General features: G+C 47.6%; 5 protein-coding genes across 5 annotated transcripts; 3 read left to right on the forward strand and 2 right to left on the reverse strand.

Moving 5' to 3' along the window:
* Positions 1–57: 57 nt before the first annotated feature.
* Positions 58–7,765, forward strand: TREMEDRAFT_69291 (uncharacterized protein; the record flags this gene model as incomplete). The annotated part of the gene is made up of 35 exons (XM_007005840.1): positions 58–1,290; positions 1,332–1,386; positions 1,429–1,497; positions 1,535–1,726; positions 1,771–2,402; positions 2,511–2,594; positions 2,675–2,823; positions 2,922–3,027; positions 3,074–3,169; positions 3,214–3,266; positions 3,308–3,384; positions 3,429–3,523; positions 3,566–3,638; positions 3,685–3,712; positions 3,757–4,010; positions 4,175–4,317; positions 4,364–4,434; positions 4,476–4,531; positions 4,670–4,759; positions 4,808–4,871; positions 4,929–5,093; positions 5,296–5,335; positions 5,380–5,397; positions 5,581–5,705; positions 5,753–5,793; positions 5,822–5,826; positions 5,852–6,047; positions 6,283–6,451; positions 6,495–6,541; positions 6,592–6,723; positions 6,767–6,892; positions 6,985–7,272; positions 7,315–7,548; positions 7,592–7,671; positions 7,709–7,765. The coding sequence occupies 35 exons, from the start codon at positions 58–60 to the stop codon at positions 7,763–7,765; spliced, it is 5,343 nt and encodes a 1,780-aa protein (XP_007005902.1).
* Positions 7,766–7,965: 200 nt separating this feature from the next.
* TREMEDRAFT_16645 (uncharacterized protein) lies at positions 7,966–9,587 on the reverse strand (the record flags this gene model as incomplete). The annotated part of the gene is made up of 5 exons (XM_007005547.2): positions 7,966–8,062; positions 8,183–8,255; positions 8,464–8,650; positions 8,947–9,081; positions 9,423–9,587. Coding segments are annotated over 5 exons (657 nt in total), but the record flags the coding sequence as incomplete, so codon positions are not given.
* A 471-nt stretch (positions 9,588–10,058) lies between these two features.
* TREMEDRAFT_63457 (uncharacterized protein) lies at positions 10,059–12,198 on the forward strand (the record flags this gene model as incomplete). Its single annotated transcript, XM_007005726.1, has 5 exons — positions 10,059–10,411; positions 10,670–10,769; positions 10,813–11,679; positions 11,918–11,994; positions 12,168–12,198. The coding sequence occupies 5 exons, from the start codon at positions 10,059–10,061 to the stop codon at positions 12,196–12,198; spliced, it is 1,428 nt and encodes a 475-aa protein (XP_007005788.1).
* Positions 12,199–12,389: 191 nt separating this feature from the next.
* TREMEDRAFT_57270 (uncharacterized protein) lies at positions 12,390–12,600 on the forward strand. The gene has a single exon (XM_007005671.1). The coding sequence runs from the start codon at positions 12,402–12,404 to the stop codon at positions 12,567–12,569; it is 168 nt and encodes a 55-aa protein (XP_007005733.1). The 5' UTR covers positions 12,390–12,401; the 3' UTR covers positions 12,570–12,600.
* Positions 12,601–12,627: 27 nt separating this feature from the next.
* On the reverse strand, positions 12,628–14,407 carry TREMEDRAFT_57271 (uncharacterized protein). Its single transcript, XM_007005672.1, has 9 exons — positions 14,259–14,407; positions 14,178–14,211; positions 13,829–14,132; positions 13,716–13,785; positions 13,475–13,670; positions 13,361–13,426; positions 13,179–13,313; positions 12,809–13,135; positions 12,628–12,725 (listed from the first exon to the last, which is right to left on the reverse strand). The coding sequence occupies exons 1-9, from the start codon at positions 14,339–14,341 to the stop codon at positions 12,687–12,689; spliced, it is 1,254 nt and encodes a 417-aa protein (XP_007005734.1). The 5' UTR covers positions 14,342–14,407; the 3' UTR covers positions 12,628–12,686.
* Positions 14,408–14,499: the final 92 nt, after the last annotated feature.

A 14,499-nucleotide genomic window follows, 5' to 3' on the forward strand; every position in this document is an offset into this window, starting at 1 on the left:
TATCTCGAGGTGAGTCACCTTCTCTAACACCTGAACATTCCAGCTGACACATGACACATGTCACACGTCACACCATCAGGCTTACCCCTACCCCGCCTTTGTCCTCTGCGTCCCCATTCCCCAGAGACCCCACTGGATGAAACCGATTCTCATCACGATCATCATCACTCCAGCTTTGTCCATGCCTCTCACGATCTACAACCTTTCACCCCGGTATGGGCCAACAGCAAATGGAAAGCTCTCACTCAAGGTCGTCCTCTACTTAAATGTCTCCCACTTCAAAGTGCGAAAGACCTAGGCGCATGGCTAACTTCGAATCACAATGATCGATTGAGCTCATCCACCAATCGATTTTCATCTTCGACACCTACGGGTTATCCAACTCCTCTCCCAAATACCTCCATCACCGTCAACCCCGCCACTGGTCTAACGGAAAAACTCCCACCCGTCTTCTGGGAACCTGATAACCATTCTCGAGATGATCGATCCGTTCTCTCTGACACTCATTCCGCTTCAGATACCAGTGTCATGGGAGCGGACACCGGCGACGATGTCCTTTTTTCCTCTCAGACAGTAACGATAGAACTCATTCACCCCGGGAGAGTCAAATTGGAGTTATCAAAGACTAGCATGCCTATTCGGTCTTCCAACGATTATTCCGCAACTCCCACGATAAAGATGTCCACACATACTTACGTCATCATCACCACAATACCCCGAAGCCTTTTCGTTCCCAATAAAACTTGGTCGACAAGCTCCCAACTCAAGGCGCCTTCCATGGAAGACCAACGACGTTTAAACTTGCCTCAAATCTATGGAGCGGACAACTCCCCGCCGATAAAAGAACGACCCACCACTCCTTCAGTCCCAAAGATTTCACTTCTCATTCCACCTTTGGCTCATGCCAAAGCGATGAACTTAATTCTGCCTACTGGCGCAATGTACAATCCTAATACCCTTAGTCCCAATCGACCCTCCATGGTGGAACAGGTGTCAGCTATACAATCTTCTCGTGAAGTGGGTTTACGACGGCCTGTCATCTTTAACAGGGATGGCACGGTGGTACGGCAACGATCTGATGTGCAAGACGTTGCACAGGTCGATGGGATCTCAATGGATGTCAATGTCTTGCTAGAAACCACAGATTGGTCCAAGACCCCCTTAGGACCAAGGGATACTTGGCCCCAGAGTCTGAAAACGATAGTGGCCATGGTCATGCAGTACCCTCATCAATGTTGCGTGTGGTGGGGTCCTGACCTGACACTTATATACAATACACCCTACGCTGAGGTTAGTCTTCCTAAAAGATCACCGAGTTTCGCTCATTGCAGACCATGCATAAACATCCTTATCTCTTTGGCATGTCTGGCCCAGAGGGGTGGGCTGGTGAGTAGACTTCGCCCGATGATACTTCGCTGAAGCGTGCAGAGATATGGGCAAGCTTGGGACCCTTGTGTGAAATCGTCTTGCAGGGCACGCCCGTCTTTAGGGAAGATGGTCAGTCCTCCAGCCAAGACTTTCGTTGACATCGCAGATTTCTTGATGTTCAAGGAACTCCCCCGGCAAGGTAATGCAACTTACGAGGCCTTTCATTCCTGGATGTGGGTGCCCATTATGCAGGAAGACGGAACATTTGGTGGACTATGGAATGCGACTATCGACACAACCAAGAAAGTTCTACTGGAAAGGCGTTTAGGCATGACCCGAGAGATGAGTGAGAGAACATGTCAGCTTTTTGCTTCCCCTTCGTATCCGAGCTGATCAACACAGCGATCGCGCGAACGATGAAAGAGTTTGACACGGCCGTCTTGGACATCCTCACAGGAAACCCACGGGACGCCCCCTTCGTCGCATTATATCATGTCAACCTACCAACAAAGGTCAAAGGAAATGATATTCAAAACCAAGCTGCTACCCAGTCACTCAAAGCGGAATCTAAGAAGCACACTCGCGTCCATCTCCATCTCGTGGGCAGCATAGGTGTCCCAGATAATCACCCTTCCACGCCAGCCAAACTGTCCGTCCTCCTACCCCCTCCCGAACCGAAAAAATGGCGCAGTCCCGTGGACGCTGCCAGTCTCTCTCACTCTTTCAATAGCTCGCCGGCAATGTCGTCTTCGTCTGTCAGTACAGGTATCGATGATGGTGATTCCGATGATGGGGCTCGGCTAAGCTTGGATCATTGGCCTTTCAAAGAGGCTTTACAGTCAAAGCGGGTCGTGTTGGTTGAAGACTGTTCTGATCTGATCAAAGGCTTCCCGGTGAGAATTTGGGACGAACTTCCGACTTCAGCCATTGTCATACCCGTCAACAGCGACTCGGACGAAGGTATACCCAGTACAGTCCTCGTCTTGGGTCTCAGTATACGTCGCCCTTTCGATGATGATTACGAGTCGTTCATCGTCAGTATCGAGTGCCTCTTGTGTGGCGTACCAGCTGACATGGCCAGAACGTGTAGGTCGTCGGCCTTTGCTGAACCCCACTAACGTCCCATCAGGTTGAGACTCCAGCTAGCCTCTGGTATCGCCGCTGTCAGATCCTACGAAGCAGAGCGGAAACGCTTGGAAGAGCTCGCCGGGTTGGACCGAGCTAAGGTGATTTGCCCCACTTTTACCCCGATAAACCCGGCGCTGATATACCGTCTAGAGTCTACTGTTTTCCAACGTTAGGTGAGCTTCCTGCGGAAACCGGGCTTGCGTTGTCTAAAAGAAGTCATGAACTTCGGACGCCTCTCACCCTCATTTCTGGACCAATCGAGGACATGCTTCAGGGCGCTCGTCCTGGACCAGAAAGAGTCACATTGGAGATGATCCGACGAAACACGTGGGTGCTAAGTTGTTAGACGAGTCAGCCGCTGATCTCCTACAGACGGCGACTGTGAGTGGTATGAACCCGGGGGGACAATCCGTACTCATCGACAGACAGCGTCTTGTCTCTACTTTGATGGACGTAAGCCGTCTTGAAGGTCAGAGGATGAAAGGGTCTTTCCGTCGAGTCGACCTGAGCCAATTGACTCGTGAACTGGCTGTGAGCCAACTTTATGGTAGCGTGACCTGGTAACTTATCGACTCAGGTTCTCTTCAACGGTGCAATGGACCGCGCCAAGCTGAAATTTGTGATTGAGACGGAACCGTGCGTTCGAGAAGTGTATGTGGACCCGGAACACTGGGTGAGTAGCTCGCGCACTCTGTGTTCTATGGCTGATGATTGCAGGAGAAGATCGTCTACAATCTCATCGGGAACGCTCTGAAGTACACTATGAAAGGGTGAGTGGTCAATCCTCTGTGGTGACATTGCTGAGCAAGAGCTATGTGCATCTGTCGGTACACTACACGCCCACCGAAGCGATTTTCGAAGTGAGCGATAGCGGCGTAGGCATTCCTGGTACGTTCACACCGCTGTACCTGAGACACGTATTGACCAGATAGCATCTGACGTGCCTTTGATCGGAGAGCGATTCCATCGTGTTAACTCAATAAGTCGATCTCACGAAGGGACTGGGATTGGTCTAGCATTGGTCAAAGTCTGTATCCCACTCTTGAAGAACGTTGCTGATCCTGTCCAGGAGCTCATCAAACTGCACGGCGGTACGATGGAGATGGAAAGTGTCACAGCTGAACAATCTGCCGATGGATCTCGTCAGTCAATGCTACCGCCTTGGTAAGGCTATCGCTGACGCCGTAGACGGCTCAACTTTCCGTGTCCGCTTGCTGTGAGTCCACCTGATCAAATAGTGCGTAGCGCTAAGATCATTAGTGTGGGATCTGTGCACCTGCCCAGAGAGAGCATAGACGTAGCAGATGAGACTGGTCCCAAAAGGACGACGTACGGAGATGCGATTGTCGACGAAGCTCTTCAGTGGTCGAAAGATAAGGAAGAGAGTAGCGCAGATTCAACTTCAGATTCCAATGGGGTGATCTCAAATGGGAATTCGGAGGGCAAGAGTTCTAGGGGGTTAGAGTTGAGTACATTGTACTTTTCGAAGGAGGATGTGGTCATGTTGGTTGATGGTGAATTTCTTCTTTCACGCCTCTCTCATCTCTCTTGTAATCTCTCAGAATTTAATAAATTTTCCCCCTCCGTTTACCTTTGTTCTTCCTCACGTCTTGTCTATCCGTCCATCCTGACAGACTGCGCCACAATGACTCCGACAGGCTTTGCTGACACATGGCAGACTCTTTCGACACTAGACGTTACATGCGATCGATATTCTCACCTTTCTGCACTGTCGTCGAAGCGCGTGACGGTCAAGAGGCTCTGGACATGTGCAAGAAACTTATTCCGCAGTTGATCGTGTCAGACGTCATGATGCCCAATGTCAGTCTTCAAGTTTGCTACTCGGCAAAAGAGAATTGACCTTTAGCTTGACGGCTTTGGACTTCTAGCCGCTCTGAAGGAGTCTAAGCCCCTACGGATCGTACCTGTCATCATGCTGTTGGTTGATATCTCTTTCGTTGAATGAGGCTAACAGATAGGACCGCTCGCGGTGGTGACGATTCGACTGTTGAGGGACTCTTGGCTGGGGCAGACGGTAAGCTCCTTTCACCGATTTGATCGCATGATACTTCGTTGACGTATCAGACTACCTGGCAAAACCGTTTAACGCCCGAGAGCTCATTGCGCGGGGTAAGGTCTGATTATCCACTGCTTCTGGCAAGCTTATCAAAAGCACACATGCAATTGCAACTGGGCAAGAGACGCAAGTACCTCGAGGCAGCCTTCGAAGAACAAACAACTGAGCTACGTACTCTCGCCGAATGTCCGTTCGTGTCCTTCAGGAGGACATTACCTTGTCGCTGATGAAGAGATTCTCCTGTGGGAATTTTCAGATGCAGTCAAGAAGGAAACGTAACCTTTGCGAATCCTGCTTGGTGAGTATCCTTCTCGTTTAATTTGACCCCTTCCGCCGCGGAAATGCTGACGAAAAGGTATGAGATGTCAGGATACCCTGCGGGGGAACAAGTGGTCGATTGGACACCGTACATTGACGTGCACTGTGCTCAGCGGATTCAGACATTCTGGGATCATGTACGGGAAAACAATGAGGCTATGCACACGGCGGAATGGCAATTTGCCAATGGACGATGGGGTGAGTGTATGCTCTTATACCTGAAGACGGCTGCTGACACTTTAGTGACTGCGTGAGTGAAGATGTCATTTAGTTTACGTGTGATCAGTAACCTCGAACTCCCGCTCCTTGATTTCCCAGTATGGCCGTTGAGTCGTCCGAAGTTACCTGGTAGTTGAATCAGGAGGCGCCACATGACGTCGGGTTTCGTCAGAGCTGACTTTTAGTAAGATCATCCGTCTAGACATAGCTGTCCCTGGTCTGAAGGCAGGTTCTTTCCTTCACAGTCGTACCGTCATACTGATGTTCAGGGCATTCTAGGTTGCGTGGTGAGGCTCTTGATTCGATACTATTCCATCCGTCCTGTCCCTCTTCGTCATCTTGACATCACCTTTGGTTCCTCATACTCGTATCACTCAATTTCTGTATTGCAGAGATCCTCTTGAAGTGGTCATATGAGTCGCGGGGCCTCATCAGAAGCCCGATGAAAAGACGAAGAGAACTGAGGACAGACTGATATCACCGAACGAAAGCTGCACGAAGAGACTCAGCGTCTAAGAGTTGTGGAGGCCGAACACCGTCGTTTGGAAGCGGAAGAAGCCAAAAGACAACAAGAGCTCTTGATCGACATCACATCGTGAGTTTTCTAGGCGGTGAACGGTCGGTGAGGTCTCTAATACGCAGACACGAGATCCGTAATCCCATCAGCTCCCTCATGCAGATAAGTCCTGACATTCCCTTTGACTCCTGAAGCTGACGTGACACTGTTCCTCGCTGGTCAAGACCAACCTCATATCACTGCAAGAACAACTGCAAGCGGTCCTCAATCAGCAGACAAACTTCATTCCGACCGATCAGCTGCTCGCCACGATCAACGAGGATCTCGAAGCTTTAGAGAGTATCTATCAGTGTGGTCTGACTCAAGAGAGAATATGTAATGATGTTCTGTCCTTGGGAAGGATTCAATTGGACATGTTTCGTGGGTCTTGCGTCCTCTGTTCGCTCTTCTTACCCATCCCTTCCACTTCCATCCCTACTGAGGCAGTATGGCCTGTGTACATGCCGAGAACCATCCAGGACCGGGACCTTCCCATGCGTTTTCTGCTGTGCTGTACATATTGCGACGTAGACATTGAATGTGGCATATTTCTTACAGCTTCTGCAGCTGCACAGAAAAAGGTATCATCTGCCTGTACTGCAAGCTGACTAAATAGAAATGTTTGATGTCGAGACGAACATCCGCAGCGAGGCAAACAAAGTCATCTCGATTTTCCAGAATGAAGCTCGAATGAAAAGGATAGCATTGTCTTTCTCGATTGGCGAGCAGATGGAGCGTCTGGGGATAGACACAGTCAAGACTGATCCCGTGCGATTGGGTCAAGTGTGAGTTTGCCGAGGAGTACATTCAGATCAGCTAATTAGACAGTATGACCAATCTACTGTCCAATGGTATTCGTTTCACATCGACCAGCCGTGTGTTAAGGATTTCTCCATCTATGTCCCCGATCGCTGACAGAAAACAGCGATCAGGAAAATCAATATGAACTTCGATCTCAGTCTTGAACCTCCTCGAGACGACAGCTGTCTTCCTCCGCCGTTGTCGAACAAACATCAATGCTTAGTGGAAGGCATGCCGATTTATCTATACATTGGTGGTCCGTCTCGTGATGGTTGGTTAGAATCTCGTACTGATCACAGTCACCGATACCGGTCCTGGATTGACGCCCGCAGAGTTGGAACTGTTGTTTCAGCGGTTCTCGCAAGTATCACCGAAAACTCATACGATATACGGTGGTTCGGGTCTTGGGTTGTTCGTTTGTCGAAGTGAGTCTCGTCGTGATTTTCACTCTCGCGCCGGTGTAGCATTTAGTGTCTTGAAGTATGTTGGTTGGAAAACGTTCGCTGATAATATGCAGAGATCACAGAGATTATGGGTGGGCGTATTGAAGTGGCTTCTGAGCATGGCAAAGGATCCACCTTCCGCTTCTTCATCACGGTCCGCATGTGTGCCCCTCCCTCTAGCAAACGAGACTCTCTACGAGTCACAATCCATTCGGATGGCCCTCCTACCAAAAAGCGCGAGACTGTCCCTATCAGACAGTCGTTCACCCCTTTCCGACCTCATGTCCTCATTGTCGAAGATAACCTGATCAACCAAACAGTATTGGCACGGCAATTAAGACATGTCGAGTTCACCTGTGAAGGTCTGTGTTGTATTCTACCACTGAAATGACACTAATCGTCAGTTGCAAGCAACGGCCTAGAGGCTCTTGAAAAGATCAGGAAGGTCATGTCTGTCATCAAGCCAGATGGACAACCTTACGACTGTGTGATCATGGATATAGAGATGCCAGGTGAGTCGAGTATGGGTTTACTGCACAGTGTTGATGCACCAGTGATGGATGGTCTCACAGCTGTCAGACATGTCCGAGCGGAGGAAGCAGCTGGGATGTTGTCACGTAGTTCTGTTGTCGCTTTGAGTGAGCTGAGATCAAAAGACATCATTTCGAAGCTCATGAACAGCCGGTAACGCCCGACAGGGCCAGATTGATGAAGCAAGACGTATGGGTATGGACGATGTAGTGATCAAGCCTTATAAGATTGTGAGTGCAAGGATTATTCCATGTGGCTCACGATCAGGATCAATTATTACAGAAGATAGACGAAGTGACCAACTCTTCGATTCCAGAACTATAAGTCGATTAAGGGACATCTGCCGTCTCCCATTATTCCCTCCTACTCTCACATACGGACAATGATGACATCGGACATTGGGAGTACTCGTAATCGTACCGACAGTTTATAATATAGTAGTGTAGCATAGACCAAACACATGTTGTTCTCCCGGGTACTTGGAAACGGTTCAGACCTATATGTATGCATGCGTGATATCTTCGTCACAAAACCTCTGCTTGACCAGAGAGGACAAAAGTCTCGACTAGACGATACTTGACCAAGTGGGTGGAACCTTTTGCCAATGCGGCTTGTTCTCCGCTGAGTGTCAGTGTGGGTGTTTCCAATCGACCAAATGGCCCTCAGCCAAGCGAGTCTTGATATCATGATGTCGACAAAAAGAAGTCCGAGAGGGATGATGAGGAGGAGCGATTGACCAACCTGTCTAGTATGATTTCCCCACAATCACGTATACAGTAAATTAACACGGGTAAGTTCGGATTTGGCCTGGTCACTGTGGATGAGCGAAAACTCAAATAGCATGATATAAGTACAGAGAGACTGGCCTGCCATCCAGCGGACCTCAGCTTATTCTTCTTCAAGAAACACAAAGCGACGTTTCCACCTTTCTTAGATCGATTGCCACTGGTCTGATGGAGACAGCGTGGATAAGTGAGACATGAAGGAAAAGAGGAGGAAGCAGTGATTGACGATAAACTCACCCATCGATAATCCATCACCATACGTATCATCCATTTTCCTTAACCATTCTGGTAAACTATCAAGAACAGAATGAGAATAATGTGTATGAAGTAATTCTGTATATCTTTGAGCGTGTGATAGTTCTGCACCTGATAATAAACTGTGTAAAGAAGGAGTTAAAATGATGTGATAAGAATATTTTTCGATCTGTTGATCAATAATCATATCTTGTCGTAAACCACTCAACACCTTTTGACATCCTACACCTACCCTTTTGATCCGGTACCTGTACACCAAATGAGAGTGTTTAACGCTTTCGGAAGACTCCTGCCTTTTTGCCTCAAGTCACTTGTCTGCCGTTGTTGAGAAGAAGACTCATAAAACGTAGATGATGGAGGGCAGTTATTGGAAAGGACGAAATATGACGAACACAGCACGAGGTACTGGTTTCATGGTGATGAGGGTATGAAGTAGTGGGAAGATACGAAGACGATATGACTCACTTTATGTAGTCTACATCGGACATATGACCTTATTAAGTATTTTACTCTTTCCATTTCTGTTTGAACTAAAACTAATTTGAAATGTTCTTCTTCTGAAGTATCTGGATCGGATTTAAGAGTATCGACTAATTTTTGCTATTTATCAAAATTCACATTTTCGACCTTCTCTTTCTCAATTCATCTTCTGACCAAGTCTCATCCTCTCATCCTACCTCTCTTGGAAACAACAGTAGGAGAATTCTCTTTCCCGCTCAGTATCATCGACGTGACTAGCGCATGTGCAAGGTTTGAAAGTCAAATGACCAGTGTTGGGGATGAGGATACTTGGACCAACAAAGTCCACTTAGCGTGTCCCCTTCTCTTCTTTTGTCGCGCGAGTCGGCGATTGACAAACCGGAAGGTAGGGTATCAGGTAAGATATATAACTTTAATTGATATCTAGGCGATAGATAAAAGAAACAGAAAATGTCACTTACTTGTTGCTCTAATTTGTCCATTAAAGAATCTACTAATTCACCTTCCCAAGCTAATATCCCACCTGTCCCTCTTTCCCTAGTCCAAGCCTTTCCCAATCTTCTCACTTCTCCTTCTTCCAACTCATCTTCATCTTCTTCCTCTTCCATTCCTTCTCCAAAACCATCCTCATGATCGGTCCGGATTGCAGGACGGGGAGAAGCGGTAGCTTCCAATCGAGACAAAAAAGAATCTTGGGTTATAGTCGATCGGGAGGATGAAGCGCGGGAGGAAGAAGCTACGGGATGAAGTGGTGGAAGTTCAGGTGGTAGTTGTGGGATCTCATCGTCTGAATCTGGTTCTTGGAAGAATGAGCTCATCTCGACTTCGGATCTCTTATAGAAATATCACTTGTCAACTCTGTGTCAAACTCCATGGCAAGAGATATTTGGTGGAGAGCAAGTCATTCCGTCGGAAGTAGAGTTAGTTATGCCAGAATTTGGATAGGCGTGCAATGTCAGCACGCGTCTCGACGCGTCTTACTCGGACATTCCGCTTTGCACTGAGAGAACAAGAAAAGTGTACTCTAAGTAGTTGGTAGAACTTATCACAGAATTTCTAAGAATATCGAGGACAGTCAAAGAAGTTGTAATATCATCATGCCATCCTTGACAGATTCTCTAGCAAATTTATCTATTCAATCCGAATCAATATCTCAACTCGCTTCTCTAAACTCCAGACCAGCAGGGCCTTACACACAAGCATATCTCTACCTCCCCGATTCCCTCGCAGCGGGACACGGAGTCACCGGACTTATTCGGGATGCTCAAGAACCCGAAGTGAGATTATTCAAGTTTATAGGAGAGACAGATGTGACTGGTGCAGGAGGTGAGAAAAGGGTGGAGAAGAGAGAAGGGATTGTTACTCCTTTGAAAAGATTGAAGAGAGATCAAGGGGATAGAGGTGATGTAGAAGTGATTTTGAGAACGGCTTTGAAATTGGTGGATGATTAGTGAGTCTTCCCTTTTCTACCTTTCTCAACTCTACCTCTTCTCTCACTATCATCTTTGTCTTTCTTGATCTCTTCGTAGGGGAATGACTCCTGGTTTCTTGCAAATTTATATTGTCCCCCTCGGCAGTTGCTCCTTCGCTGTCTCGGTCATTCCATGCCCAGTTCTTCATTGCGCCTCTTTCATGTCAATAGGAGCTATAGGTATGGGAGATAGTGAACACAGCAATCCATTAATAATATATATCAACTAACAATCAGTCGTCCTATGCCAAGAGCCAGAGCACACATTGCAAACCTTCTCGAAACACATCAAAAACAACAAGATCGTATTCTTCAACTCGAAAGTCAAATCCAACATGTCAGTCCTTCTTCTCCAACTCACTCTCAACTAACTTGACCAGCTCAACAATCCATCTATCAAACCTTCACCACCCCTTAAACCCAAAATATCTCTTTCACCTTCCTCAAAGATCACTCCGTCAAGTCCAAACGTCAAATTAACACCTGACGAAGCTATAAAAGCAGAAGAAGAATCTCTCAAAACTCTCGAATCATCCTTACAAATACTACGTCGTCAAACGATTCAAAACACTTCTCCTCATTCTTCTAAAATCAACACCGTATCTCCTCAATCAACAAGAAAACAAATTTCACCTCGATCTGAAAAGAAAAGTACGTCTCCACAAATGTCCAAGATGAAATCTATCTCAACACCGGCCAAAACACCTTTACCGAATATTACCAACTCTCTCGTTAATGGTACAACTCCTCATAGACATCTTGGAACTATCAATCGGTTTTCTCCTCTGAAACTTTTAGGTACACCAAGGGCAGGAGTGGGACCTAGTGGATTAGGAGTGAATGAAGATAAGAGTATATTTGGGAAAAGACTTTCGAGGTCGGTCATTAAGATCAGACCTGTTTCACTGGATTTACCACTACAACCACCGTCTATCGATATACACGAGGAGACGCAGAATGACGAGGATGGAGAAGAAGGTGATGTAACGATTAGATTATCATCATCTACGAATTTGTTGAAGAGTCCTATTGTCGCTGGAGATACTACTCCGAAGAAAGATCAAACGTCTGATAAAGCACAAGATGGTTTGTTAGATGTCAAAGATGCAACACCGAGGAAGGAAGTGACGCCGACTAAAAAGATTACACCAAGACGATCTGACATTTCGTCCAGTTCAATCAGATCACCCATGGGTACAAGGGTAGAAGGGGTTAATGTGACTTTGGAAAATGTGAGAATAGCCGTGGTGAGTTTTTTACTTTTACTACCCAGCTCTGTACGATCTACTTTCATCCACGCTTCTTTCTTTCTGTCTCTTCCGCTTGGTTGAGTGCTTTTGGGAGCGCATTCGAACGTGTCGTTCGCGATCACATCCCAATAAATGCCATCTAGGCATGGGAGGGACATTAGCCAGGCCGGTTGAGATGGGGACTGTGAGGCCCGAGTAGAAAAGAAAAGAAGAGTATTTTAGGACTTACCAATAGACGAAAATATGGGAAACCCTTGCGGAGCTTATGCGGACTGGTCGAGATAACCCTTCTCATACCATCCCAGATACAGTGTAAGTCTTCTTTTCTCATCCACCATTCTCTGACCCGTTTTCTCCCTCTTACACCTCTAAGCCTCTCAAAGAGCCAGAATCAAGATTCAAAACCTACATTTTCTTTCTTACCGAGATCTATACTCTTCCTCCGGCGGTATACACATATTCTGGTAGAGAGAGGCTACACGAAGAAAGAGACATGGGACATGGGACGCTCCCTGATTCACAGGAAACACCTCCATTACCTCTCCATGGCAGATCCCGCCCCACCTCCTTCACCTAGCTCAGCATCTACCTCCACCCTTTCCTCTACCATCGTCCCAGCGCAACCTAAACCGAACCCTATCAAACCCCAAGACATCCTCATTGCTCACTTGTGTCTCCTCCTTCTCCGCTCTGCCTCACCTGGAAATCCCGATGGCGGTATGGCGATGAATGATGTCAAAGACAGATTAGCCGCTGTTGTCAAAGCCAGAGGATGGGAGGATGCGGCGGGTCAAGCTACAAAGGTCGTCTATGCCGCTGTGGGTAGACGGACGGTCAAGATTGATAGACGTGGTGGAGGTGGGGGTAGGATCAAATTTGCAGATTAATTTCACAATCACGAATGATCTTGTCAGTATCATATCTGCTCAAATCGTCACAGCAGGTGGAAATGATGACTATTCCTTCATGATCTATGTACATCGCTACTCACTTAGATACTTCGATTACTGCTTCTCGCTCAGCTCTGCCACACCAGGCAAAGTCTATCGTGTCAGCGTACCCTACTGAATTGTCTTTAATAGTATGAAGAAAGAGAGGGGAGAAGAGATGACAAGAGGTTTCGCACCTTTCCTTCAAGCAACTCCAAGCTCGCACCACCTCCAGTGGACACATGACTCAATTGATCTTCTTTACCTGCGTTCGCGACCAACGTCGCAGTGTCACCACCTCCGACAATGACAGTCGCACCGTTCTTGGCAGCTTTGATGCACGCCTCCAGCAAGGCGTTCGAGCCACCGGCGAAAGCAGGGAATTCGAATACACCAGCGGGGCCGTTCCACAGGATCGTCTTTGCTTCCGCGACGGTCTGAGCGAAGAGCTCGTTCGATTTAGGTCCACAATCGAGTCCTTGCCAATCCGCGGGTATCCCGGTCTCGTCAGTAGCGGACCCAGTCTGCATGTCAGTTTTAGTCAAGCGTCACCACCAAGCTACTGACATTGGCATCTTTGTCGAACTTGTCTGCAGTCACGTAGTCAACGGGGAAGACGAGCTTGACGTTGTTCTTCTTTGCCTTCTCAACGAGGTCCTTGACTTTCTGAGAGCCTGCTTCGTCGAAAAGGGATTGACCGATCTGACGCATCAGTCAAAAGTCTTCATTGAATTAAGGTGTACACGTACCTCCACATTTTCAAGCGTCTTCTTAAAGGTAAATGACATGCCACCGCAGATGATCAACGTGTTGACCTGTGATATCAGCGAAATTCCGAGTGTCGCATTGAGAATCACACATACCTGGTCCAACATGTTTTCAATGAGCTGAATCTTGTCGGCCACCTTGGCACCACCGAGGATGGCAAGGAAAGGACGTTCAGGGTTTTCGAGGACTTTGGCAAAGTATTCAAGTTCTTTCTTCATCAAGAACCCAGCTGCACGTTTGGGTAACTGAACGCCGACCATGGAAGAATGAGCACGGTGAGCTGTGCCGAACCTTCATATTCAATACAAGACCACTTCAGTCATGAGTGATTCTCACGCATCGTTGACATAGACTGTCCCAAGGGCAGTGAGCTCCTCTCTGAACTTTTTCACACTTTCGGGGTCGGCTTCAAGTCAGTTTACATACGAATATTGATGGATTCGACTCACCCTTAATCTTCTCATCACCTTTCTTTCCCTTACCCTCCTCTTCAACGTGGAACCTGAGGTTTTCCAAGAGGAAGATCTGACCGTCTTTCCCTTCCAACACAGCTTTCTGGATCTCCTCCCCCACGCAGTCAGGGAGAAAGGTGACCTCTTTGCCGAGCAGCTCAGACAATTTGGTGGCTACCGGCTTGAGTGAGTACTTGGGAATGGGTTGACCATCGGGTCTACCCAAGTGAGACATGAGGATGACAGACTTAGCGCCTTGCTCGAGAGCATATTTGATGGTGGGAAGAGCGGCGACGATACGCTGGGAATGTCAGTGGCCGGAGTGAGGGTGCAGACAACCACTTACAGCTGGGTTTGTGATATTAAGCTCTTTGTCCTGTCTGTATATATCAGCAGTGTGCAGATGAAAGGGATGAGATGGACTAACGGAACGTTAAAGTCGACACGGATGAGAACACGTTCGTCCTTCAAGTTGACGTCGGTGATAGACAATTTCGATGAGAGAGACATGGCGATCGTTGATTTCAAGATCTGCGTATGAATGAAAAGCTGATAACAGTATGCAGCAAAGGCGATAGTCAAAGATAGTATAAGTAGTCGGAAAAGAGGTTGCGTGAGAGTAGGAGTGGGCGTGGGCATACAATGGAGGGATGAGGAGAGTTTAGGGG

This window comes from Tremella mesenterica (genome assembly GCF_000271645.1).
Source record: "Tremella mesenterica DSM 1558 unplaced genomic scaffold TREMEscaffold_8, whole genome shotgun sequence".
Classification (NCBI taxonomy): Eukaryota; Fungi; Basidiomycota; class Tremellomycetes; order Tremellales; family Tremellaceae; genus Tremella; species Tremella mesenterica.